The sequence below is a fragment of the Sciurus carolinensis genome, chromosome 5 (genome assembly GCF_902686445.1).
Source record: "Sciurus carolinensis chromosome 5, mSciCar1.2, whole genome shotgun sequence".
Classification (NCBI taxonomy): domain Eukaryota; kingdom Metazoa; phylum Chordata; class Mammalia; order Rodentia; family Sciuridae; genus Sciurus; species Sciurus carolinensis.
In genome coordinates this window covers 150406916-150431483 of record NC_062217.1, presented here as the reverse complement: position 1 = coordinate 150431483, position 24568 = coordinate 150406916, and the positions used below count along the sequence as shown (strand labels likewise).

Sequence of the window (24568 nt, the reverse complement as noted above, 5' to 3'; positions counted from 1 at the left end):
GCGGGGAGGGGGCGGGAGGAGAGAGGCGGATCGGCTCCTGCTCTGAGCTCAGCTCCACTCTGCCTCTGACTCTGCGCTCATTTGCCGCCCAAGCCTCTTGCTCCTGCCCCGGGACCCCTAGGTGGGGCCTAGAACCGGGCTGGTTCCTCGACTAGGCCCCCAACCTTTGGCTCACCTGGGTCCCCAGCCCCAACGGTGCGCTAAGCCGCCAGGGGGCGCCGTGTGAGCGCCCTATCCTGGCTACCCGGCGCCCCCTCCCTCGGCCCAGGCGGGAGTGGGGCGCCGGGGGCCATGCGGGGCCAGGGCCGCAAGGAGAGTTTGTCCGATTCCCGAGATCTGGACGGCTCTTATGATCAGCTCACGGGTGAGTCAGTGGCGCAGGGTCGTAGGAGGGAGGGTGGATTACATTCCCCAGACCCTTCCACCTCTCCGACCCTGACTTGCTCCATACCCACTCTCTGCCCCATTCCCAAGCACCCTCCCAGCTGGTCTAGGCAGTTGGACACGGGTTCAAAGCCTTGAGTCTCGCGGGGGTGGGGGCGAAGTGGGGCAGGTATGGAGAGGCAGCAGGTGTGGGTGTGTATGACACAGGGCTAGGAGTGTGTCTGGAGTGGGAGGTGTTACGTGAGTGAGCGCCTATCATTCTTATGTGTATCTGCTTTATGTATATGTGTGTGTGCACCTCCCACAGCTGGTTGCCATGTGCCTTGGGCTTGGTGACAACCAGGAGTGTGAGTGTGTGTGGCAGTGCAATTTATGTTATTGTCTGATGTTTGAGTGAGACTGTGTAGGACCCTAGTTGTACTTAAGTTGTTTTGACCTTGTTTCTCTGTGGCATGTGCAACTATAGGCTTTGAGTGTGTGATTCTGTGTGAAGTGACATGTGACAACCAGAATGTATCAGGGCTTCACTTTATGGTAATATGTCTCTTTATCAGACTATGACTGTGAATCTCCTGGGATGAGCAGTTGTTAAAGTGGGTTGTGTTATATTTTGTGATTGTGAGATTATGTGGATTATTTTAACATTTGGTTCTGATTGTGTACTTTCATGTATGATGCCTGCTGTAGGGCTTTCTGAGTGTCCATGCTGTTACTTCTCCTTGCTGCCTCTCCGGCTTCCTGTAGCAGAAGGGAGTCTTTACTGTACCTCACTGCTTCCCCCAAGTTTTCTGCAAATAGCCTAGGTGAACCCAAGTAGAGACTCTAGTGTCCAATTGCCCAGACTGACTTCCGGGTGCACCCTATGGTTCCAGTACCTGGCACCCATAGGGAGGCTTTGGTTAGTGCTGGATCAGCCTCCTCCCCCATTACTCAGATCACTCTTACAAATGAAAATCCTTCAATCCCCAACAGCCCTTTGAGAAATTCACCAGAACCCTGGAGAAAACACATCCTCTTGCCTCCCTCCAGAGCCAGGGATAGAAGCTGTAGGCCTGGGAAGTGCCACATGGCTCTTCTCACATACCCCAAAACCACTCTGCTGCCCAGACATATCTCTCCCACTTTGGGGAGGTATGTAAGTCCAGGATATCTGTGCATATATGCAATCATGGGTTCGGTAGGCAGATCCAGGTGTTTGTGTAGGTGAGTGTGTCACCTTGTGTACATTTCCATATATGTGTGTATTCCTCTCCTTGTGTGGTCTGCTTAAGAACTCCAACTGAGAGTGGGAGGAGGGAGGCTGTTCCTTCTGAGTCTGAAACAAAGCAGGGAGGTAGGGGGAAGCCATGATCCTTGTCCTTCCCTAATGGGGTCAAGTTAAGACCTTTGAATAGGAGGGAGGGGACTAGGATGTTATACCTTGAGTAAGTGTCTTCCCCACTCATTGACCCTGAGGAGACCGTAGTGATATACCAAGACATCAAGAAGGGGCATCCTTCACTTAGGCAGGCCCCAGAGTGGGACAATGACAGATGTGCCCCAGATGTGTTTCAGATTTGGATGGGCTCCAAAAGTTCAGCTATCCAGTTGTATTATGAACTCTGTTCCCCCTACCAGCTCAGGATCTTTCAGAGTTGTAAGGGCCCAAGACCCTCATTAACACCTTAGGTTTGTTTCCTGCCTTTATTCTTCCCTTTAGAGATTGGGTGGAAGTGGGGAAGCACTTGGATTTGAAGGTGCACTGAGTTAAGTCAGTTTTTTAGTCAGTTTTTGCATAGCTGTGACCAAACCTGACAAAAACAACTTAGGAAGGAAAAATTTATTTGGGGCTCACAGTTTCAGAGGTCTCAGTCCATAAACAGCTGACTCCATCCTCTGGACCCAAAGTGATGCAATACATCATGGAAGGAAGGACCCAGCTGAGGAAAACCGCTCAGTTTTTGGTGGGCTCAGAAAGCAGAGAGGGGGAAGGGGCTGCAGAGAAGATGCACCCTTCCAGGGGAACACCCCCAGTGACTTACCTTCAGGCATGCTCTAACAGTTCATTCAAACTAGCTTGGACTGATTAGGTTATGGCCCTCATAATTTAATAATTTCACCTCTGCATAGTCCTGCATTAATAGAAGTTTTGAAGAGATATCTCATATCCAAACCGTAACAGTCTGTCAGGAATGAAAATGTACCAAACTATGTGACTTTCGCTCTCTGGCCCTCGCTTTTCTCATCTGTACAATGAGGAATACTAGTTAGGCATGTTGGTACGTGCCTGTAATCTTAGTTACTCAGGAGTTGAGGCAGGAGGATCACACATTTGAGGCCAGTCTTGGGAACTTAGCAGCACCCTGTCTCAAAATAATAGTTTAAAAAGTGGGGGTGGTTGTGCTGGGGACATAGCCGGGTGGTAAAGTGGCCCCAGGTTTAAATCCCAGTACTGCCAAAAGGCAGGGGGAGGAGTACAACTTCCTGCCTGCCTACTTGCCAGTCTCCCAAGAAAAATAAAAAAAGATCAAATGTTGACAAGCATCTAGAATCCTGGTTAGGTCATCAGCATCCTTATGGTAGATGGATCCACACATGACTTGAGAAGTAGAAATAGGACACCCAGGGACCTCGCCTCTCAAAGGAGGACTCCTTATTATTGTTTTTTTGGTACCAGGGATTGAACCCAGGGATACTTAACCACTGAGCCACATCCTCAGCACCCCCGCCCACACACACACACACCTTTTTTTTTTTTTTTTTTTTTTAGACAGGGTCGCTTTAAGTTGCTGAGGCTGGCTTTGAACTTGTGATCCTCTGCCTCAGCCTCCCAAATTTCTGGGATTACCTGTGTGCACCACTGCACCCGGCTCTAAGGAGGGTTTCTAATGAGTGTTAAATGAGTCTGGGACACCTATGTTAACCATGACTGACTGCTCTGAGCATTTCCTGAAGCCTGAGAGGAGGAGACCTTGTCCGCGGTGCTGAAGTGCTCCAGGCCTCCTCCCCTTTCCCCAAGGGATTTCCAGTAGGTATTCCTAGGATCAGATATGGGAGTGGTCTCCTGTCCTCCTCCGCATTATCCTAGCTGATCAGGCTGCCAGAAGCGGCCCCAAAGTTGTGCTTTTGGGCATCTTGGAAACCCTCCACTGCCAGCTTTCCCTACTCCCATCCCAGCCTCAGAACTGGGAGACTTTTTAGGGGGAAGAAATTCGAATTCTACTCCATCTACCACCTAATACCTCTGGTCTTCTGGGCCCAGTGGAACCACTTGGCAGTGCGGTACAGTGGAAAAAGTCTGCGATCAGCGAAGCCCTGCCAGTGCAGAAGCCGGTACAGGACAGTAGAAGGTGGGAAAAGAATTGGGACCTGACCCGCCAGTTCTGAGCTCCTGCGTCTCTGGCCCTAAGTATTGTTCCCGGGAGTAGGGCGCCCCCGTGTGGCTTAAAGGAACCATGCTTGCGGAACTAATTTCGAGCGGCAACTAAGTGGGCAAGATCTAGACAGAATTCGGAAGTGACTCCTTAAACGTAGGGTTTTCGGCCAGGCGCAGTGGCGCACGTCTGTAATCCCAGTGACATGGGAGACTGAGGCAGAATATTGAAAGTTTGAAGCTAGCCTCAGCAACTTAGCGAGACCCTGTCTCAAAATTGAAAATTGAAAAAGGGGCTGAGGATATAGCTCATGGTTAAGCGCTCCCAGGCTCAATCTCCAGTACCAAAAATAAATAATAAAGTACTGGGGATGTGGCTCAGAGGTAAAGCACCCTTTAGTTCAGTCTCCAATACCTAATAATAATAATGTTTTCAACACCTCTAAAAAAGTGATCCCAGTCAGGATTGGGACTCCCTCTTATGTAGGGTTTCCTAGGAGTTTAAAGGTGTTTTAGGGGGCTGGGGAGATAGCTCAGCTAGAAGAGTGCTTGCCTTGCAAGCACAAGAGCCTGAGTTCGATTCCCAGTACCGCAAAAAAAAAAAAAAAAAGGTGTTTTAGGGTTTTGGAAGGATCGCAAATTCGACGCCAGCTTGGGCAACTTAGGAAGATCCTGTCTCCAAAAAAAAAAAAGAAGAAGAAGAAGAAGAAAATGGGGGACGGGGCTGGGGATGTAGCTCAGTGGTCGAACTCCCCAGTACCAGCAAGGAAAAAAAAGTGTGGGTTAAGTCGTATTTGGATCTAGGAGACAAATACCAAGTGGACGCACAGCTCTGCCAGCTCCTCTTTACCTTCGGATAAGCTCCCTTGGCCTCTCTCCTCCGTCCTTTTTCTTTGGTTGGTTCAGGAAGTGTGGAAGTGTGGGGAGTTGCCATGACAACTCTTGTCCTCTTACCCCTTAGCAAAATGGCGGGGGGGGGGGGGGGAGACAGGAGGAACAGCTGAAGAGAGGCAATAAAAAAGGTCCATTTCCCTCCAGATCGTTTTCCAAAACCCTTGTGTACCCGGCTTTCCTGCCAGGAATCCACAAAATGTTTCAAAAGAAGGTAATGGGGAGTTTGTGCTGCCCCTCCGCCCTTACTGGTCTAGGAACTTCGGGGGTAGGTGCTTCAAATGATGAGGCCAGGGTTCTCAACACAGCCCGGGAAAAATGGGGAGAGCCCTAGGGTCTGAGAACTTCTGTCAGTCCAACCCTCCTGCTCCGCCCACGCAGAGCCCACTTGGGTGGTGACTGAGACAGCCTAGACCGCCCCCCGGGCTTGGGGGCGGAGCTTGGCCACAAAGCTGTCCTGCAGAACCATGAACCGCTGCCCCCGCAGGTGCCGGAGCCCGTTGGGGCAGGCAGCGCGATCACTCTACCAGCTGGTGACTGGGTCCCTGTCTCCAGGTATGATGAAGGGAAGGGAGGGGGCAGCCCTCCTCAGAAAGTGAAGTGGGATGAGAGTCTTACAGAGGTGGGGAGGAGAAAGGGTGCTTACAGAAATGAAGGGAGCAGGCTCCCTCAAAAGGGTTTAAAAAGCAAGATCGCTGACAGAAGTGGAGCAAGGAATAGGATTCGTTAGGGAGCAGGAGGAAAAGATAGGGCTCTTGAAAGAAGAAAGGCGAGGGGTCATTATTGTTCCTCATGATGGTGGAGGGAACAGGGCACAGGCATGAAAGGAGGAAGCTTGGAGCTGAGCTGAGAAAAAGTACAGCTCTTTATTGTATTACTTAGGTTAAGGGAGCCTAAAGATGTGGGTCAATGTCCAGAAGGAAAAAAGCCTGAAATGGGACTAGAACATGAACTCAGCAAGCTCGCTTATGACAGGATGGATAGGCTTGTATGGCATGAATACTGTTATATCCCTGTTTTATCCATCTCTGGCAATCTGTATTAATGGGATTGTGTATTACTAAATTGTACATTGCTAAGGCTGTGTGTCCTTGTGATCGTGATCATTGAGGCTCTGCATCCTGGGGTTACATACCCTTGGGATCACCTAAAGTTGTATGCTGTAGGGTTTGGTTTGGGGTTCCTGAATCACTAAGTTACTTGTGTAGCTTTTATGAAGTTGTACATTGGTGTGACATTTGTGGAGTTTATGATGTATGGATTGTATCATATAGTACTGCTGAGATTTGTGCATACTTCCGCTTGGATTTCTCTAGGACTATGCAGGCAAGGCCCACAGGTTCTATGAACCCAGAATCCCTTCTCCCTTGGGCTTCAAAGAGACCAAAACAACCTGACCCATGGTTCTCTCCATGGTTACCTACTTGAACCCCTAAAGGGGTCTATGGTCACTTCTTGCCTAGAGGGAGGGGAGTTAGGGCTGAACCAGAGCCATGCTTGGAGGTCTCTTGAGGAGCATGCATCCCCCAAATCTCCTGCTTGGCCTTGTCTCCAGTGACAGATGGCTGGAACCAGGCAGGGCCAGCTCTCAATCATTGCAGGCATGACTTCCAGGACCCAAAATAGCCCCAACATCTAGGAAGGTCATTAATCACCTAATGCAGCTGGGGGCTGCAGTATCTTTTGGTTTAGCTGGGAATGGAGTGAGTCTGGGGGACTGAGAGACAGCTTTGGGGTCTTCACTGGCTGGGTAACTTGTGGCATAGGGTGGATTCCTCCACAGGGCAATATTATTCCAGGTTTGTACTGTGGGAGGTAAACATCTAAATAATAGCAGTATCTCTGTGGTGAGATTTAAGGGATCTGGGAAGGGCCACACTAATGCTCTAAGATGTTCTCACCGAAGTGCTTCCATTAAGATTTCACTCCCTTGGGTGAAGAAGAGCTAATGTCAGTGGCACAGGCAAGTCTCTCATAGAGCCCTAAAGACTTGAGAAGGTTCTGAGTGGGAAGGGAGAGCCTAGGAAACAACTTATTCTTTCACTTTTTTGTTTTGTTTTTAATTTTACAGTACTGGGCATTGAACCCAGGTGCACTCTACCACTGAGCTACATCCCCAGCCCTTTTAAAAATATATTTTTAATTATTATTTTTTTTTAAAACAGGGTCTCACTAACTTGCCCAGGCTTACCTCTAACTTAAAATTCCGTCTCAGCCTCCCTAGCAGCTGAATCACAGGAGTTCACCACCACACTTCTAACAGACCTTCCCACCAAAGCCCTGATTGGTTTAGGACCTTGAGTCCCTGTGCAGCTGGGTCAAGGTCTTTGAAAATTGAGAGTGGGAGCGAGAGAGAAAAAGGAGGGTCCCAGCCAGCACAGTGGCATGCACTTATCATTCACTTATAGTAGTTACTCAGGAGGATCCCAAATTTGAGGCCAGCCTCAGCAATTTGCAAGACCCTGTCTCAAAATAAAAAGGGCTTGTTGGGCATGGTGGTGCACACCTGTAATCCCAGGGCTTGGGAGGCTAAGGCAGGAAGATCACAAGTTTGAGGCCAGCCTCAGCAATTTAGTGAGGCCCTAAGCAACTAAGAGAGACCCCATCTTAAAATAAAAAGGACTGGGGATGTAGCTCAGTGGTAAAGTGCCCCTGGGTTCAATCCCCAGTATCAATCAGTAATAAATAAATAGAAGCCAGGTACGGTGGTGATGCACACATAGAAGCCAGGTACAGTGGTGATGCACACCTTTAATCCCAGTGGCTCAGGAGGTTGAGGCAGGAGGATGGCAAGTTCAAAGCCAACCTCAGCAAAAAGCAAGGCACTAAGCAACTCATTGAGACCCTGTCTCTAAATAAAATACAAAAAAAGGGCTGGGGATGTGGCTTAGTGGTCGAGTGCCCCTGAGTTCAATCTTACCCCCTCCCAAATAATAATAATAAATAGACATTTTAAAAAATGTAAAAAAACCACTCAGGCCAGGCATGGTGGTGCACACCTGTAATCCCAGAGGCTTGGGAGACTGAGACAAGGAGGATCATGGGTTCAAAGCTAGCCTCTGCAACTTAGCAAGGCAATAAGCAACTCAGTGGTTAAGTGTCCCTGGGTTCAATCCCCAGTGCCAAACAAACTCAAAACGTCCCTCTCCAAGTTTCTCTGGCCTCCTAGTTAGAAAGTTTTTTTCTATAGCTCCCTTTATACCTTGCCTAGGACAGTTCCTATCACAGAGTAGGCATAAAATAATTTTTTTCAAAAAAAATAGATGCTTTATAGTTCTCTCAAGGGGATTGTCTCTCCTCACCCAGTAAGAGCTAGAACTGTATTTGGTTCACCTTTGTTCCACAGGTACCATCCTGGCACTCTATTTAAGTATAATTTTTCAACATCTTTGCCCTCTAGGAGCTTAGTCCCTCTTAACTGGGTATTCTTGAGCAAGTTTCTCTTTTTCTGGCACTGGGAGTTGAACCCAGGGGCACTTTACCACTGAGGTAAATCTCCAGCCCTTTCTATTTATTTAATTTTATTTTATTTGTATGGTGCTGAGGATTAATCCTAGGGCCTAGCACATGTTAGGCCAGTGCTCTACCACTGACCTAAATTCCCCAGCCCCCTCGTTTAATTTTTTTTTATTATTTAAAAAAATTTTTTAGTTGTAGATATCAACTACAACTAAATTATAGTTGTACAATATCTTTATTTTATTTATTCATTTTTCTGCCATGCTGGGAATCAAACCCAGTGCCTCACACGTCAGGCAAGCACTCTACCACTGAGCCACATCCCTGCCCTTAATTTTTATTTTGAGACTGAGTCTCCATGAGTTGCTGAGGTTGGCTGTGAACTTGCAATTCTCCTGCCTCAGCTTCCTGAATAGCTCGGATTACAGGTGTGTACCACTGCTCCAGGCTGAGCAAGTGTTTTTATATCCTCAGGCCTCATCAGTGAAATGTGCACAATACTATTCACTGCCTACTCATGTGGTAGTCATGAGAATCCATCAAGATTCCATCAAGATGTTTGTGGAAATGCTTTGTAAACTGTCAAGAGCTATACAAATATGGGGGGACAATGTATGTTATTTATAATGATAACACTTATGCAGCATTTATTCCATGTCAGGGATTATTCCAACATCTTTTCATGCATTAGTTCATTTATCCCCCCTGCAACCACTGATGTGCACAGAGGTAAAAGAACTCAGTTAGCCAGGTGCAAGTTGCCCAGGCTAACCTTGAACTTGCAATTCTCCTGCCTCAGCCTCCTGAGTCATTGGGATTACAGACATGCACCACTGCACCCATTTTCAAACAAAAAAAAATTAATAAGGACTAAGTGTGTAGCCTGGTGGTAGAGCACTTGCCTAGCATGCATGCAGCCCTGGGTTCTATCCCCAGTACTACAGAAAAAGAAAAAACAAAGATGGGGTTGGGAAAGAAGGAAAGAAAAGAAAACTCACTCAGTTAATTGCAAGTTGCAGAGCTGTGATTTGAATTCAGGGATTCTGGCATCTTGGCTCATGCTACTATTTCCCATGCTACACCACCTCTGTTTACAGTTCCATCTAATTAACATTATAGAATTAAGTGCTGAGTTTTCAGGCTCAACAAGGAATTCTGTAGGAATTCAGGTAACTAATAGACCACTGAGAGCTGGATCCTCTAAAAGGAAGCAAAATTTTAGCTACCTCTAAAGGATAGGTAAGAAATGTAAGATAGTGGGGCACTGTGGCACATGCCTGTAATCCCAGGGACTCAGGAGGCTGAGGCAGGAGGATCCCAAGTTCAAAGCCAGCCTCAACAACTTAGTGAGGCAACTTAGCAAGACCCTGTCTCAAAAAAAAAAAAAAAAAAAAAAAAAAAAAAACATGCTGGGGATGTATCTCAGTGGTAAAGTGCCCCGGGGTTCGATCCCCAGCACCAAAGGGCTGGGGGGACCTGTAGGATAGAGGGAAAGCAGAGAGGAGGGCATCCCAGACAGAGAGGAACAAAGACACAGAGATAGGACCTAGTTTGGTGTGTTTGGGGGACAGTAAGATCACTGAACTGACTGAAACAAAGTGAAATAAAGGAACCTGTTGATGAAGGCAGAGGAAGGGTATTAAATGCCAGGAGGGAATTTGAAGAGAGAGAGAGATTTGTTGGTTATGCAAGGTATGAGAAACTGAAAGCAACACCAGAATTGGCTCCCCAACCTCAGAGGAGGTGGGCAAGCAGAGCACCAATCCTGCAGGAGGCATACCCTTCTTCCTAGATCTAATCTGCTAATTTGTGGGATTTGGGTAAGACAGAAGGGATAAGATATGGTGAGAGGTAGAGGCCTGACCCCCAGTGGTGGTCATGCAGAACTGCAGAACAGTGAATCAACTGGAGCAGTAGTAGGCCAGACCACCATCACCACCATTAGGGCTGGGACACAATTCCCAGAACTAGATAAGAGGGAGGATTCTCTCTGGGATCAGTTCTCCTAAATGGGACCTCCTAGGTGGACAAGCTTTCAAAGAAGAGAGCAAATGTACATGGTGGTTTAGAGTGTAGGCTCAGAGTCAGATTGGATTAAAATCAAGGCTCTAATCTTGGAGATTTACTTAACCTGTCTTTTAGTTTCACCGATATGGGGATCACAGTACCACCTTAATAGGTGTATTTTGCAAGCTCAGTGTGATAACATCTGTAAGCATATAGCATATCATCTAGCACATAGTGAGTGCTCAATCACTGTCAGCCAGTACTGGTAGTCATGGTGTCAGAGGTTACTAACTCATAGACCCTTGTCTTGTGTCTCGCTGGCTCTGCAGATTTCTCCCAGTCTTGTCCATACAACCACATCCCCAGGAAGGAACAGGGAAGAGGAGGGAGGGAGGGAGGCCAGAAGGTGGGGGATGAGAAGGTTTAGATTTCCCTTCTACCCTAGGTTTCTCCATCAGCAATAGCAGCAATTTCTGAAGAGCAGGAAGGATTTGGCATCTCCTGAATGAGGTCCCAATCAAAGGAAGGGATGCACACAGTACCCCCTCTCCTCAAGAAACATAGATCTCTTGGTCCCTAAGGCAGCTGCAATAAGTTTGCTCCCGAGAGGGTCATGAAATTGGTAAGCTGCCTTTTTCCTGCCCAGGATATTGGACCTAATCCTCTCTCCCTTGGGTCTCAGTTTCACTATCTGTGGCCTGTGGGAAGAGAGTGCTTCCCTCCTCAGTCTCCATGGCAACCGCAATCGATGTCAGTTGTGTCTGACATCTGGAGAGGTCACTGCCTTCTCCACCTCCTTATATTCTCATACGGGTCCATATTAATACAATTACACAACTGCAGACCCATTGTAAAACATATCCATGCCTACCAAACTTCAGACCCACATTCTACAACCCTACTAAAACACACCTTTCCCCATACACACTCAGAAATACTCCCACACATTCACACATACATCACAGACACCAAGACCTCATACTAACCATGCACAAAACATACACTTTTGTGTAAGTGCACAATCACATATACATATGCACAGACCCACCACATATGAGGGGACTTGTACTCCCACTGACAAACCCAAGGATATACACACACAGAAAAACACCCATAGACCTGTAACATATTCTGTCCCATACCATGAACTTGGGAGAGCTGGAGATGGTCATTGTGCTCGTAGAGTGCTTGCTGTCTGTTAAGATCTTGAAGCAGTTTGACCTTTTTGAACCTATCTTCTTGGGAGGTAACCCAATATCTGGGTATCTGTTACTCATATGCTGATTGCAGTTTCTGTCACACATGCACCCTACTGTTCCCTGCCTTCTAAGCACAACTTTTCCTGCTGCCCCCTCCCTGTGGCACAGAGTGGTCACAGGGTGTCTCAGGGAAGCTCTCCTCAGGGATGGTGGCAGGTCACTGCCTCCCTCCTCTGGCCCATATCCTTCACACCAAAAGTTCCCGTGGAGGTGGCCCCATGAAGAGGAAGAGGCTGCGGCTGTGGCTAGGAGGCTTGTAGGGCAGAGGAGAGGGAGGGAGAGAGGGAGGAGACCCAGAGCGGGAGACCAGGAGGGAGGCTGCAGCGATCCTGCTCTGGCTGGAGAGCCTGAAGGGGAGGTGGTGTGAGGCTGCCTGCCGGTGTGTCTGGGTCTCAGCTGGGTGGGGGCCATGCCTGGGGCCTGCCATGAATCTGGAAGGGCTGGAGATGGTTGCTGTGCTCGTAGTCCTCGCTCTGTTTGTCAAGGTCCTGGAGCAGTTTGGCCTCTTCGAGCCAGTATCCTTAGAAGGTAACCCAGGTGTCTGGGCGTGTCTGAACTGCTGGCTGGGAGGGTCAGCCACCCTGCAGTGTTGGGGAGGGTGATGCGTCATCTTCATGACTGGGGGCAAGGGTGGCAGGTGAGTGATGAGATAAGCATCTAGGGGAGGTAACAAGCACAGCCTGGGGGACAGAATATTTGGGATAGATTAAGGGGGGGCCTTGAGGAGTTGATCTGGGAAAGGGGAGGAGGAGATTTGAGGAAGTAATAAGGGGTGCAGCATGGGAGGACTGGGTGTAGAGATGAGATGAGGGGAATATGAGGAATAATAGGAGGAGAGGCAGGCAAGGGGTGTCTGGAATAGAGGAGGAAATTCCCAGGGCTCCTGAGATTCCACTAGATTTCTGGGGAGTCCCTTTTAAAGCCAGGGTCCCAAAGAAGGTGTGGGTGACTCTCCACACCTCCATGTATATAGGTGTAGGTTACAGGATGTGAACTCATGTGTATGTGAACTCAGTGTGAGACATGGAATATGACTGTGTGCTCATGTGTGTGAGAGGACAGTGTGTGACTATGTAAGCCCATGTATATGACAGATATATGATTACATGTCCTAATGACCGCATGGGTGGCTTGTGTGGTGGTAGATATGATCACACCCAAGCTGGACAAGGCAAGTGGCTGAGCCTCTTTGGGTATAAGACTGAATGTAGCTGTTTCTAGTTCCCTGAGGATACCAGCTCCATACCCAAGGCTTGGAATGGGAGTGGGTTCTAGAGACATTTATAGGGGAGGGGGGAGGGGCCTGCTCCCCAAGCCCCTTTGCTCTCCAAGCTCCTCTCAGGAACCAAGGGCAGAATGATCTCCTAGGTTTCAACCTTGAGAGTGAGAAGTCAACTCCCCTCCCATCCTGAAGTCAGTAGGTAGAGTGCTACTGGAGGTGGAAAGGGAAACACTTCTGTTCCCCCCACCCCCGCCTCTCTCAGCCTCCCTCAGCCTCCCTCCTCCCTCAGAGTTTTGATTTCCTTCTCTTCACCAAAAGAACTGTGCAGCTCCATGGCACAGCTGTTTTCCTGTTGCACCAGGGGGGCAGGCAAGACAAGCAAGAACCATGAGGTGGGGAGGGGAGGATAGCCAGGGCTGTGGGTTAGACACCTGGGAAAACTGGAAAGATGTGAAGGATGCTGGGGACCAGGGAAGGTTCATGAAGCGTTTTTTTAAGTAACCCTTTATCTTCTGCTGCAGACTGGGAGTTAGATCTAAATGAACTCAGAAGGCTGGGTTGAGCTGGTTCTCTTTCATTCTGGAAAAGAGGAAGTCTGCTGGCTCTAACTTGGGCTGCAGATGTAGCTCAGTGGTTGTGCACTTGCCTTGCATGCATTAGGCCCTGGGTTTGATCCCCAGAACTGCAGGGGGAGGAAAAAAAGAAAAAAGTAAAAGAAGAAACTGGCTAACTCGCCATCCCCTTTAGATTATTTGGTGGGAAGAAAGGCTATGTGGGAAGCTCCAACATCCTGTAGTCTAAAGGCAGATGCTTTCTCTTCCCACCTTTAAAGGAGCGTAGAGGAGATTAAGGCTTGGGATTAGGCAGGGACTAGTGGGCAAGACAGGAGGAGAGCTCTGCTCCTCACTCCCCCGCCTTGCCCCCCAGTTGGGTGACTACACCACCAAAGGCCCCAGGCACAAGTCCAGGCTAATGGAAACCTGGGCCAGGGGCCAGGCCACCATTGATTCCCAACCCCCACTCCCACCAGCCTGGCCCACTGCCTCCTCATCTCTATAGCTCCTGGAGTGGGTTGGGGAGGGAGCTAGATGAGGTTCAAAAAGGTGATAACCTCACACAGTTACCTCCTGGTGTGGAGGGTGGAGCCTGGCCTGGGAGGGCTAGGTGAGTTGGGGTGCGGATGGGGGAATGACTGAAGGAAGTTGGGCCCCTTTGGAAATGTACTGAGGCAAACTTTAGTCGGTGTTTCAGGTCCAGTGGGCTCTGACCCAGCAATCTGTAGGTGGATGCAGCTCAGAGACAGATACACAATAAATGCTAAGGGTGCTTCTAGTGTGCAGTTAGAGCTGTAAGATACATGCAGAAATAAAGTGACAGGAAGCAGAGAAAGAGGAGCTGTAATCATTGGACCTTAAATAACCTCACAACACATCAAAATATTCATCTCCAAGATCTGTTATGCTTCAAAGTTCACTATCATTTTCCCTTCAAAGAGTAACCATACTAGAAAGGACTGGGAAAGGGCCACACTTAATGTCATAGATGTTAGGTGATAAGAAACCCTGCTCAGGAAGATTCTGGGTGCTTTCAAATAAGGATTTACAGGAAAGAAAAGTAGAATGTACCCAGGACAGATGAAGCTTCTGTGGGTGAGGTGCAATATTAGGTGTCTGTGTGCCATGGGGGATCTAGGTCAGAATATGATATGGCTGTGTCATGGTATTCCTTTTTTTTTTTTTTTTTTGGTGCTGGGGAATCGAACCCAGGGCCTTGTGCTTGCAAGGCAAGCACTCTACCAACTGAGCTATCTCCCCAACCCTTGTCATGGTATTCTTAACACACAGTGTTATGGTGTCCCAGGGTCACTATGTGTGTCTTTTTTTAAATATATATACTTAGTTGTTGATGGACCTTTATTTTATTCATTGATTTATAGGCAGTGCTGAGAATCAAACCCAGTACCTCTCACATGCTAGGCAAGCACTCTACCACTGAGCCACAACCCCAGCCCTGTGTGGTGTTTTTGTTTTGTTTTGCTTTCTCAGTACTGAGGATTGAATCCAGGGGTGCTTACGTCCCCGGCCCTTTTTATTTTTTATTTCGGGACAGGGCCTCCACTTTGTTGCTGAGACTGGCCTCAAACATGTGATCCTCCTGTCTCAGCCTCCCAAGTCACTGGGATTACAGGAGTGTACCACTGCACCTGGTCCCAGCCCTGAAACAGGTTCTCACTAAGTTGCTAAGGCTGGCCTGGAACTTGCATTCCTGCTGCCTCAGCCTCCCAAGTCGCTGGGATTATAGGTGTAGACCACTGTGCCCAGATCATTGTTTTCCTGTGTGGTTTGATAATGAAATGGCCTGTGTGGGTCTTCATCTGTATGTCATGTTTTACTTAGGTCATGATTGTATGTGTTAAGGAGTTTTAGGTGTGTCCATGTGTTAGAGCATGCTTAAGAGGTCATCAGGTACGAGTTACAGGTTATTAAACTGTCACCAGCACCTATCTGACTTATCATTGTGTCCCTATACATGCATGTTTGTGTGTCTGAGAGAAAGAGAGAGAGAGAGAGAGAGAGAGAGAGAGAGAGAGCGCGCGAGCAAGAGAGCGCCGGGAGGCAATCCTTAGGTTGGACATTTCCCTGAGGTCCAGCTATGGCACTCAAGCCAAGGGCACTGTGTCAGCAAAGACACTGAGGTCAGTAGTCCTCTCCCTTTGCTGCCTCATTGTGGCTGGGCCATATCCCATTATATTACATACCCCAACCTTGCCTCCATGGACTTTGCATGCCTGTTAGACCCAGTAGGCTTCCTAACCTGCCTCCAGTTATCCTTGTCCCCTTCCTATCCCATTCCTCTCCTAGCCTCGCTCCAGCCAGGGTTGACTTGTGACTGGCGGGGAGGGGACAGGGAACGGAGGGAAAAGAGGGAGTTAACCTGCCTTCTTGGGGTTTCTCTCTTCCTAGGCCACCCTCCAGGGCCCACTAAAAAAGCGCTGAAGCAGCGGTTCCTCAAGCTGCTGCCTTGCTGCGGGCCCCAAGCCCTGCCCTCAGTCAGTGAAAGCAAGTGCTTCTCCTGTGTTTCCGGGGGTGGGGCCGAGTGTGTGGCATTGTGCGGGAGTGACAGGAAGCAGTCCTGCGCACACGTGTGGAAGCGGCCAGTTTGGCGGGGTCGGGGTGGGGGTTGGAGTGGGTGCTGGCTGGTGTGCTTGGATGAAGCTGGTATGTGTGTGCTGTCCAGAGTGCCTGTGGGCGTCACTGCTCTGCAAAATAGAGCAGGACCCGAGCGTTTGGGCGTGGCCAGTATAGCAGGGCCCAGACCCGAGCCTATGTGGGCCTGGGCAGGGAAGGGGTCGGGACCAGGCAACTAAGAGGGTCTAGCCCAGTTTAACTGGGTTAATGTTTGTGACTGTGTGAACTGCCTGTCCCTGTGTATGTTTTGGGCCTAGCAATATATTTCACCTGTGCCACAATGGGATGATGGTTGCAGGTATAGAGAGAATGGAGGCCTCCTTCCTCCAGATGCCAGGATACTTGGGTTTTCTTTGTGGGGGGGGGGGGGGCAGCTCATGAGGGAAGTGATGCAGGGACGCTCTACCACTGAGCTACATCCCCAGCCCTTTTTTTTGAGACAGGTTCTCGCTAAGTTGCCAAAGCTGGCCTCATACTTGGAATCCTCCTGCCTCAACCTCCCGAGGCACCGGGATTACAGGCGTGCTCCACCGGGCCCGGCAATACCTGGGGATTCGGTCTTAGGCTGGTCCCCAACTAAGTAACCTCAAGAGGATCTTTTCTCCCTAAGTCTCTTGTACCCACTTAAGAGGATCATACTGAATTTTGCAAGCTATAAAAGTCCCGTTTTGTAACTGTTTTTGTCATGGCGTTTGATTCGAATAGGTCCCATCATAGGTAGATTGAAAAATAGGGACATGGTTGTGTGTGTGGGATCTGTTTTGTGTATGTCTGCTCCTTACGTGTGCTTTTGCTGCGAGTTTGGGGTGTGTGCATTATGTACAGGTCTGTGAGATTTGCTGTGTGTGAGAAGCGAGGTGAGTGTCTGCACTGGGCCGGGTCTTCCACTTTCTCGGTGACAGTTCACTCCCTTCAGCATTAGCCGCCCCAGCCTCCCTCCGCCCCCACAGACCCCGCCCGCTGGACCCAGGTGACTTACTCTCCTGGTGGGGACGGGGGCGGGGCTTCGGGAGTGGGGGGTGGGGGCATTTGCCTGGGGGCTGAACATTGGTTGACAAAGCGGGACTGAGGTGGGTCCGGAGATGGTGCCAGGGTTGGGGTCCGGATGGAGATTGGCTGGAGCAGGGCGGAGCATGGCTCAGGCATGGCTGGGATGGGCAGAGCTTGACTTGGGGAGGGGAAGATCTGGGCTGGGCAAAGTTGGGGCGGGGCAAATCTGCGTTGGTTAAAAAAAAAAAAAAAAAAAACCTCGGGAGCGCCCAACTTCCGACACCGGCTTTTGAACCAGCTTTTTCCACTCCTCCCTCTCTGGAACGAAGATGCAACTGAGGGCCTTCTTCTGCAACCGGGAATTAAAGGCCCAGGGTCAAGGGCCGAGTTGGACCCAGTCTCTGGGGCCGAGTCAGGCCAGGCCTGGCCTTGGCCCACTGATAGACCTTGAAACCGACCAGCGTCCTTTCTCCTTTCCTGGATGTCCTCAGCTCTGGGTCCAGAGAACTGGCAGGCAGTCTTCGGTGCCGAAGATGGGACAGGGAGGAGGGTGTATGGGTCGGTGATTTTGAAGAGCAGGGGGCCGGGCCTGAGGCGCGGCTGTTCCCCCCCACCCCACCGCTCCCCACAGACAGCATAGAGGATGAGTTTGAACTGTCCACCGTGTGTCACCGACCTGAAGGTCTGGAGCAGCTGCAGGAGCAAACCAAGTTTACGCGCAAGGAGTTGCAAGTTCTGTACCGGGGCTTCAAGAACGTGAGTGGAAGGAGAGGCCAAACTGGGTAAGGGTGGAGCAGGAGGGCCCCAGCTGATGCACCTTCCCGGAAAGTGTGGCCTGAATGCTTTGAGAAGTGAGGCAGCAGGAGGTGGCTCCAGAGACCCAACTTTTAACCTGAGGTTTTGGCCTCGGGCCAAAACATGCACTCTGATCATGTAGACCTGGGTTTAGTTATGTGTTTTCATTCGTGCACTGGGGAAGGAGTCTTACCTGCCACACCAAGACCTAAGTGGTGAGTCCCCTGGAAGCATGATGACTTCTCCTCCCTGGAAGTCTGGCATGGAGGGTGGGAGAAGGGCAGTAAAAAGAAAGTGGGTTTTGTCTCTGCCCTCAATCTGGTCCTCTTCTTCCTCCCAGGAATGTCCCAGCGGAATTGTCAATGAGGAGAACTTCAAGCAAATTTACTCCCAGTTCTTTCCTCAAGGAGGTGAGTAGACAAGGCCCAAGAGAAAGCAGCTATTCTTCTCTAGGCTGAGTGGGGAGAGAGGGTTCTGAAGGACTGGGAATGTCAAGGTGATGAAGGACTTGGGGAAGCTTCATAGAAGAAGGAAGTCCTTTCCTGTCTGGAAACCAGGCTCACTTCCCCACGTTTGTCCTACAGACTCCAGCACTTATGCCACTTTCCTCTTCAATGCCTTCGACACTAACCATGATGGCTCAGTCAGTTTTGAGGTGAGCTTGGGGAGATGGGTCAGGGAAGCCTACTTCCTGGGGTTTACATACCAGGATCTCTAGGTCAAATCCAAAGAAAGGATTGGGTGAAGGGTACCTGAAGTCACAGTTCTCCTCTACTCCCTTCCTAGGACTTTGTCGCTGGTTTGTCGGTGATTCTTCGGGGAACCATAGATGACAGGTTGAATTGGGCCTTCAACCTGTATGACCTCAACAAAGATGGCTGTATCACCAAGGAGGTGCAGGGCAACTGAAGGGTTATGTGGGAGATGGGATATGGGGTACAAAGGGCCATGGGAAGAAAACAACCCATATATGTATCACCAGCAAGAGGGTTAGTCTACATAGGCCCTCAGCTTCTTGGTTTGGAGTCTGGAGGTTCTGAGGAGGGATCTTCTCTTTTGGCCTAACAGGAAATGCTTGACATCATGAAGTCCATCTATGACATGATGGGCAAGTACACATACCCTGCACTCCGGGAGGAGGCCCCAAGGGAACATGTGGAGAGCTTCTTCCAGGTACCTGGAACTGGGTAGGCTGGAGGGCCTTGGAGTGAAGGGAAGGAGACCAGGAACCATCAGGGAACTTACCTGAGCTCTGCCTGCCTTTCCACCATCCCTCTTGTTCCCCCTGCTTGACCACCTTCTTGCAGAAGATGGACAGAAACAAGGATGGTGTGGTGACCATTGAGGAATTCATTGAGTCTTGTCAAAAGGTACAGGCCCTGCCCTCTATATTTCCCTGGTCTGGACTCAGAGCCTCAATTAGTGATGTATGAAAAATTTCCTTTGGTCAACGTACCTCCTCCCTATCTCATCCCCATTCCCCAATCCTGTACCTTCATGATAAGGGACATTTTACCCTTCCCTCTCTCTGGGTATCTCCTTCCTCTCTGCCCCTGAATGTTCCCATCTGGATTCAGTGTCCTTCTTCCTGTCTCTGACAAGTTCCTTTCCCTCTCTCTCTTTCTCTCTCTCTCTCTCTCTCTCCAATCTGCCTCATTCACACCATGGCCACAGGATGAGAACATCATGAGGTCCATGCAGCTCTTTGACAATGTCATCTAGCTCCTCAGAAGAAGGAGTTAGTGTGATCTGGGGGCACCATGTTCTAGTCCTAGTCTGGGCAGACCTCGCCCTTCTCTTCCCAGGTCTGTCCTCATCTAAGCCCTACCCTGCGGGCTGTAGGGATCCAAAAGCCTGGGGCTTCAGTAGTCTAGAACCCTGGATTTGAAGAGGCCAGAGAGTGGGCAGAGTACATCTGGTGGGTGTCCCAACTCCCAACAGCTTTTACCCCCTTCTTGCCTGACACCCAGTGCTGTGGGTACCTCTGCTATAGGAAATGAGTGATGCCCACCTCCCAAGCCAATTCTAGAAACCACAACACTAGACAGAATGTCTCCTGCTATGGTGCTTCCCCATCCCTGATGTCATAAACACTTCCCCCTAAGTGTTTCTCAGAGAGGATGCTCTGTCCTTGGCATACTAGCTGGCTTTTCACCAGCCTTTGAGAGCCTTGTGGGAGGAAAACAGAATACTAAGGGAGAAATCTTGGGCCTGAGCCAGTGGTTTGGTCCTAGTATCTGACTGGAGTAAAGAACAGAAAGGCCATGGAAGATCATTAGACCTCAGGCATGTTGTTAAAGCTCCAAGTTCCACAGTGTACTACCCCAGGCCATTAGAGTTTCAAAACTTTTCAGAAGGCCTTTATGTCACAGGAATGTCCCAGAAGTTTTCCATACCTTTCTCAGTATTCTAGGAGAGCTTGGGAACCAGATATTTGGCTCATCCCTGAAATTCCTTCTCTCCCCCCCTCCTTCCTGCTTGTATGGTGGTGGTGGTAGGGATTGTGAGTGGGAGATGTCTTGGTTGATGCCTAACAAAGTTACAGCCTGCTCTTCCTGCTCATTGCCTATTTTGTTTCACTTGCCATGTCTTCTAGCTTTGTAGGCATGGAGTGAATCAGGGCCTTTCCTGAACTTGGGTCCCATCACCCCTCCCAGTGGATGCCTTAGAGGGAGAATGAAGGAGGAAGGCATGCCTGGGGGGGGGCGGGGGCAGCATTTATTAGAACCTTTGATCAACCCAGGCTCTACCCTAAACCCCTATCTAACCTCCTCAACTCCCTAGTTTTCTCTTCTTAGTCTATTCAGAGATGCCCTTGAGCACACTGAAAAGGCAGGGATGATAGGACCCAGGTTGTTCCACCTCATCATCAGGACCCCTGCCATGCTGCTACTCATTAATATACCTGCTTGTCCCTTTCAACTCACCCTCCCAGTCAGCCAGAATCTGAGAGGAAGAGCCCCCAGGGACCTCCATGTCCCATCAGACACTGCTGACTGCTTTGCATTTTTGACTCTTCTGTATATTTTGTAAAATAACAAGTACACCAGATCCAATAAAACACAATGGCTATGCACAGGCTGCTGTCTCTGCCTTTTTGTTCTTCCCACCCCATAAATACTGCATGGCCCCCAAATCATGTGCCTGTAGCCTTTTAGATCCCCAAGAAAGGGCTGGGGGTATAGCTCAGTGGTAGAGCACTTGCCTAGCCCATGTGAGGCACTAGGTTTAATCCTTAGCACCATATTAAAATAATGGTATTATGTTCATCTACAACTGGAAAAAAAAAAAAAAAAGATCTATCTATCTTAGATCTGTCTAAGATAGAGGGCCTGTCTTTTTGAGTCCTGCCATGCATTGGCAGGAGACCAAGATTCAGGTTCTGGAATAGTTGGCAACCCACCTGACCTTAGGTTCCCACTTGACTCTTTCTTCCACATCCCCCAATGGGCAAGGAAGGACAAGATGTTGATGTCTCAGAGATTATTCCAAGAAAGTTATCTTTTGGCAGACATTTAGAATTTCTAATTTCTAAGAATTTCTAATTTACAAATGTAGTTAATCACAAAGTGCTTTAGTTTGAGGGGAATTCCCCTGAGTTAGTTTCTTTTATTATTTTCCTTTTCTTTTTTTTCTTTTTTCAGTACTGGGGATTGAATTCAGTGCTCCACAAATACTAGGTAAGTGCTCTGTCACTAAGCTACATCCCCAGCCCTTCAGTGTTTAAGAGTCTTTAGCCAAGTCATTGGCACATGCCTGTTATCCTAGCTACTTGGGAAGCTGAAGTTTTGCAAGCTGAGGATTGCCAGGTTTGAGGCCAGCCTCAGCAATTTAGCAAGATCATGACTCAAAATAAAAAATAAAAAGGGTTGGGAATGTATTTCCGTAGTAGAGAGCACCACTGGGTTCAATCTCCAGTACTAAAAAATTGTGAGTCTTCTTTTCTTCCTCTCGTTCTCTCTCTCTTCATCTGTTTTATTAGTCCTTCAGTTCCACCATGATACTCTTCCCTAGTACATAATCACTCACCTAAATGACTACTTATTATTAATCCATTTGAAATAGCTCTTCCTTGTTGCTGTTATTATTCATCACATCATTAGCCTTTCCCCCTTAAAGCACTTATCACAGATTGTTCCTGTGTTAGAACTCTGTTAAGCTTTTTGTTGCTGTAACAAAATACTTGAGAAAAAACAACTTAGGGTAAAGATTTATTTTTGGCTCACAGTTTCAGAGGTTTCAGTCCATGGTTGGCTGGTTCTGTTCCATTCATTCTGGACCTGTGTGAGGTGGTATTTCATGGTGGAACAACATGGCAGAGCAAAGCTGCTCACCTCATGGCATCAGGAAGCAGAGGAGGGTGGGGGAAAGGGCCAGGGACAAGACACAGTCCTCAAGGACACCCCCCATCAAAGATCTACTCCTTCAACTATGTCCCACCTCCTACAGGTTCCACCACCTAGTAATGCCATCGAATTATTAATCCACTGATGAGGTCAGAACCCTCATGATCCAATCACCAGAAGCTCCACCTCTGAACATTGCTATATTTCCAAACTATAACATGTACTGAATTTGTTATTGTCAATTTCTCCAACCAAAATGTAAACTGTGAGGGCAGGGCCCTATGTCTCTCTTTCCACATATATTTATCAAGGGGCTACTAAGCACTTGTTATAGGTGATGGGAGCAGGGGGAGAGGTATGATGTGGAAAGAAAATGTATAGCAATTGTGTAGCAAGAACCACCCTTCAAGTTTGATACAAAATGTTGATATTACCTGGAGCACAGCCTGGAGTTTGGACTATGGAGAGTAGATGAAACCATGACTGCTGATTTTCTGCCAGTTGTGAGGGTGTGAAGTATGAAACAAAGAGAAAAGTGTCATGAGACTTAGCGCTAGCATCAACTAGAATGATAGCCCCCAAATTCTCCAAAGGACCACAATATCCAATGAGACTGCTTATGGTCCCCCACTGTCATCACAGGTGGTCCCCTAGGAAAATGCCTGCTCCATGATTGATTTATCAGTACATAAACTAAAATTGGACAGAGAGAAAAGATTAGGTTGGCCCTTGTGTTAAGAATGACATGTAAATTTGTGAAGTGTTCCATATTGAAAAAAATTCTTGTTATAGGACTAAAAATAAGGGTGACTGTAAGAGTCCCTGGAGCTACAGTACTGTTTTTTTAAATGATTTTTTAGTTGTCAATGCACCTTTATTTTTATTTTTATGTGGTGCTGAGGATTGAACCCAGAGCCTTACACATGCTAGGCAAGCGCTCTACCACTGAGCCACAACCCCAGCCCCTACAATACTGTTGTAATAAAAGAATGAGATATTTGTTCCTCAAAAGTTGAAACAGATTTCTCAACTGACATAAATGTAAAATGCATTATGATAGGACTACAACTCTGGGAGCATACAGCAAGGGGAGCTTGCTGAGCCAATCAAACTAGGGTTCATGGAAGGTTTCTTCATGAAATGATACTGATGCTGAGGCTCAAGGGATCTCATGCCCCCTCACACACCGTGTTAGTCAGCTTTATGTTGTTGTGACCAAAATACCTGACAAGAACAACTTAGAGGACCAAGGTTTATTTTGAGCTTATGGGTTCAGAGGTCTCAGTTCATGGTCGGGAAATTCAATTGCTCTGGGCCTGCGGTGTGTGACTGAATATCATGGGGGACGAGCATGATGGAGGAGAGCTGCTGGGAGGATGGCATTGAGAAAGTAGTGGCAGGGTCCCCCACCTGCCTACAATTATCACCCAGTAGTCCAAACTATTACCCCATAAAATTGATTAATCCAATGATGAGGTTATAGCCCCCATGACAGTCATTACTTCAAAACCTCACCTCTGGGGGCTGGAGTTATGACTCTGGTAGAGCACTTGCCTGGCATGTGTGAGGCCCTGCGTTCGATACTCAGCACCACACATAAATAAAAGATCCACTGACAACTTAAAGAATATTTAAAAAAAAAAACAAAAAACTTCACCTCTGAACTTCGTTGTATGAACACGAGTTTTGTGAGAGAACATTAAAATCTAAACCACAACACACACACTAGAACTCTCCATTTCCAAACAAGCCAGTCCTTTCAAGCGTTTCCTACATCGGGCCTCTGTTGTTTCACTTGCCTGGAGTGCTGTCTTTCATTACGCCCCATTCTGGCTAACTTCTGCTCATCCTTTATGATCCAACTCAGAAATGAAGCCATGGGATACGGTCACCTCAGTGGTAGAGTACTTGCCTAGTATACACAAGGGCTGGGGTTCCATCCCCCAGCACACAGGAGGGGGAACTACAGCCACAGCCTCACCCCAAAGTACGAGTTATCACTTTTTCTGACTTCCTAAAACACTTGGATACATCATGAAGGAAATCTGTGTAGTTGCTTGCCTACCACCATCTGTGAGCTCACGGTGGCCCATTAGCCCAGAACAGGCAAGCTCAATAGGTGCCTGCCACATGAAGGAATGAACGAATGATTTCATCGTTAAATGGAGTTAGCTTCAAAAGTGGATAGGGAAAAATGATTCAAGGCAAAGGTGTGAGCTGAACTCCTTGGAATGGTGTCTTCACAGAACGGAGCCTGGTCAGTCAAATGTAATTAGCCAAACTATTGACAAGAACCTCCATAGAAAGTAGGTCAGTTCCTTTCTGTCTCTTTAAGAACAAGAGGCTTCGTTTCCGCGCTTGCGCTTTGAGAGAGTAAACTCCTAGCCTTTTCACCCTACCCCCTTCTCCTAATTGCCCCAAATGGCGGCAACCTCCTCCCATACTCCCCTTCTTCGGGTGGAGTAATGGTCCATCCCAGGGTGCCAGGCTCTTTCTGGAGGGTGGCAAGCATAAGTGGTACATTCCACCGCCTTCATTACCTCCTGCTTTTCGCTTTTCCTACGTTCTATTTCCCCCTACTGGATGAAACGTAATAGGCTGGCCCTAAGAAAGGAGGGGGAGGGGGTGCTGAGGGGACCGGTCTGAGCCGGTCTGCGGCGCAGGCGCAGTGCGGA

General features: G+C 48.5%; 1 protein-coding gene across 5 annotated transcripts; it reads left to right on the top strand.

Annotated features, from left to right (window-relative positions):
* Positions 1-14: 14 nt before the first annotated feature.
* Kcnip2 (potassium voltage-gated channel interacting protein 2) lies at positions 15-20626 on the top strand. 5 transcript variants are annotated; one of them, XM_047552839.1, is made up of 10 exons: positions 15-364; positions 15538-15633; positions 16679-16732; positions 17384-17508; positions 17888-17957; positions 18132-18202; positions 18334-18441; positions 18616-18720; positions 18855-18917; positions 19222-20626. In XM_047552839.1, exons 1-10 carry the CDS (start codon positions 292-294, stop codon positions 19267-19269), a joined length of 813 nt encoding a protein of 270 aa, XP_047408795.1. In that variant the 5' UTR covers positions 15-291; the 3' UTR covers positions 19270-20626. The 5 variants fall into 5 exon arrangements, with proteins under 5 accessions (XP_047408795.1, XP_047408796.1, XP_047408797.1 ...); XM_047552840.1 differs by lacking the exon at positions 16679-16732 and having other exon boundaries at positions 17-364; XM_047552841.1 differs by lacking the exons at positions 15538-15633; positions 16679-16732 and having other exon boundaries at positions 21-364.
* The last annotated feature ends 3942 nt before the right edge of the window (positions 20627-24568 follow it).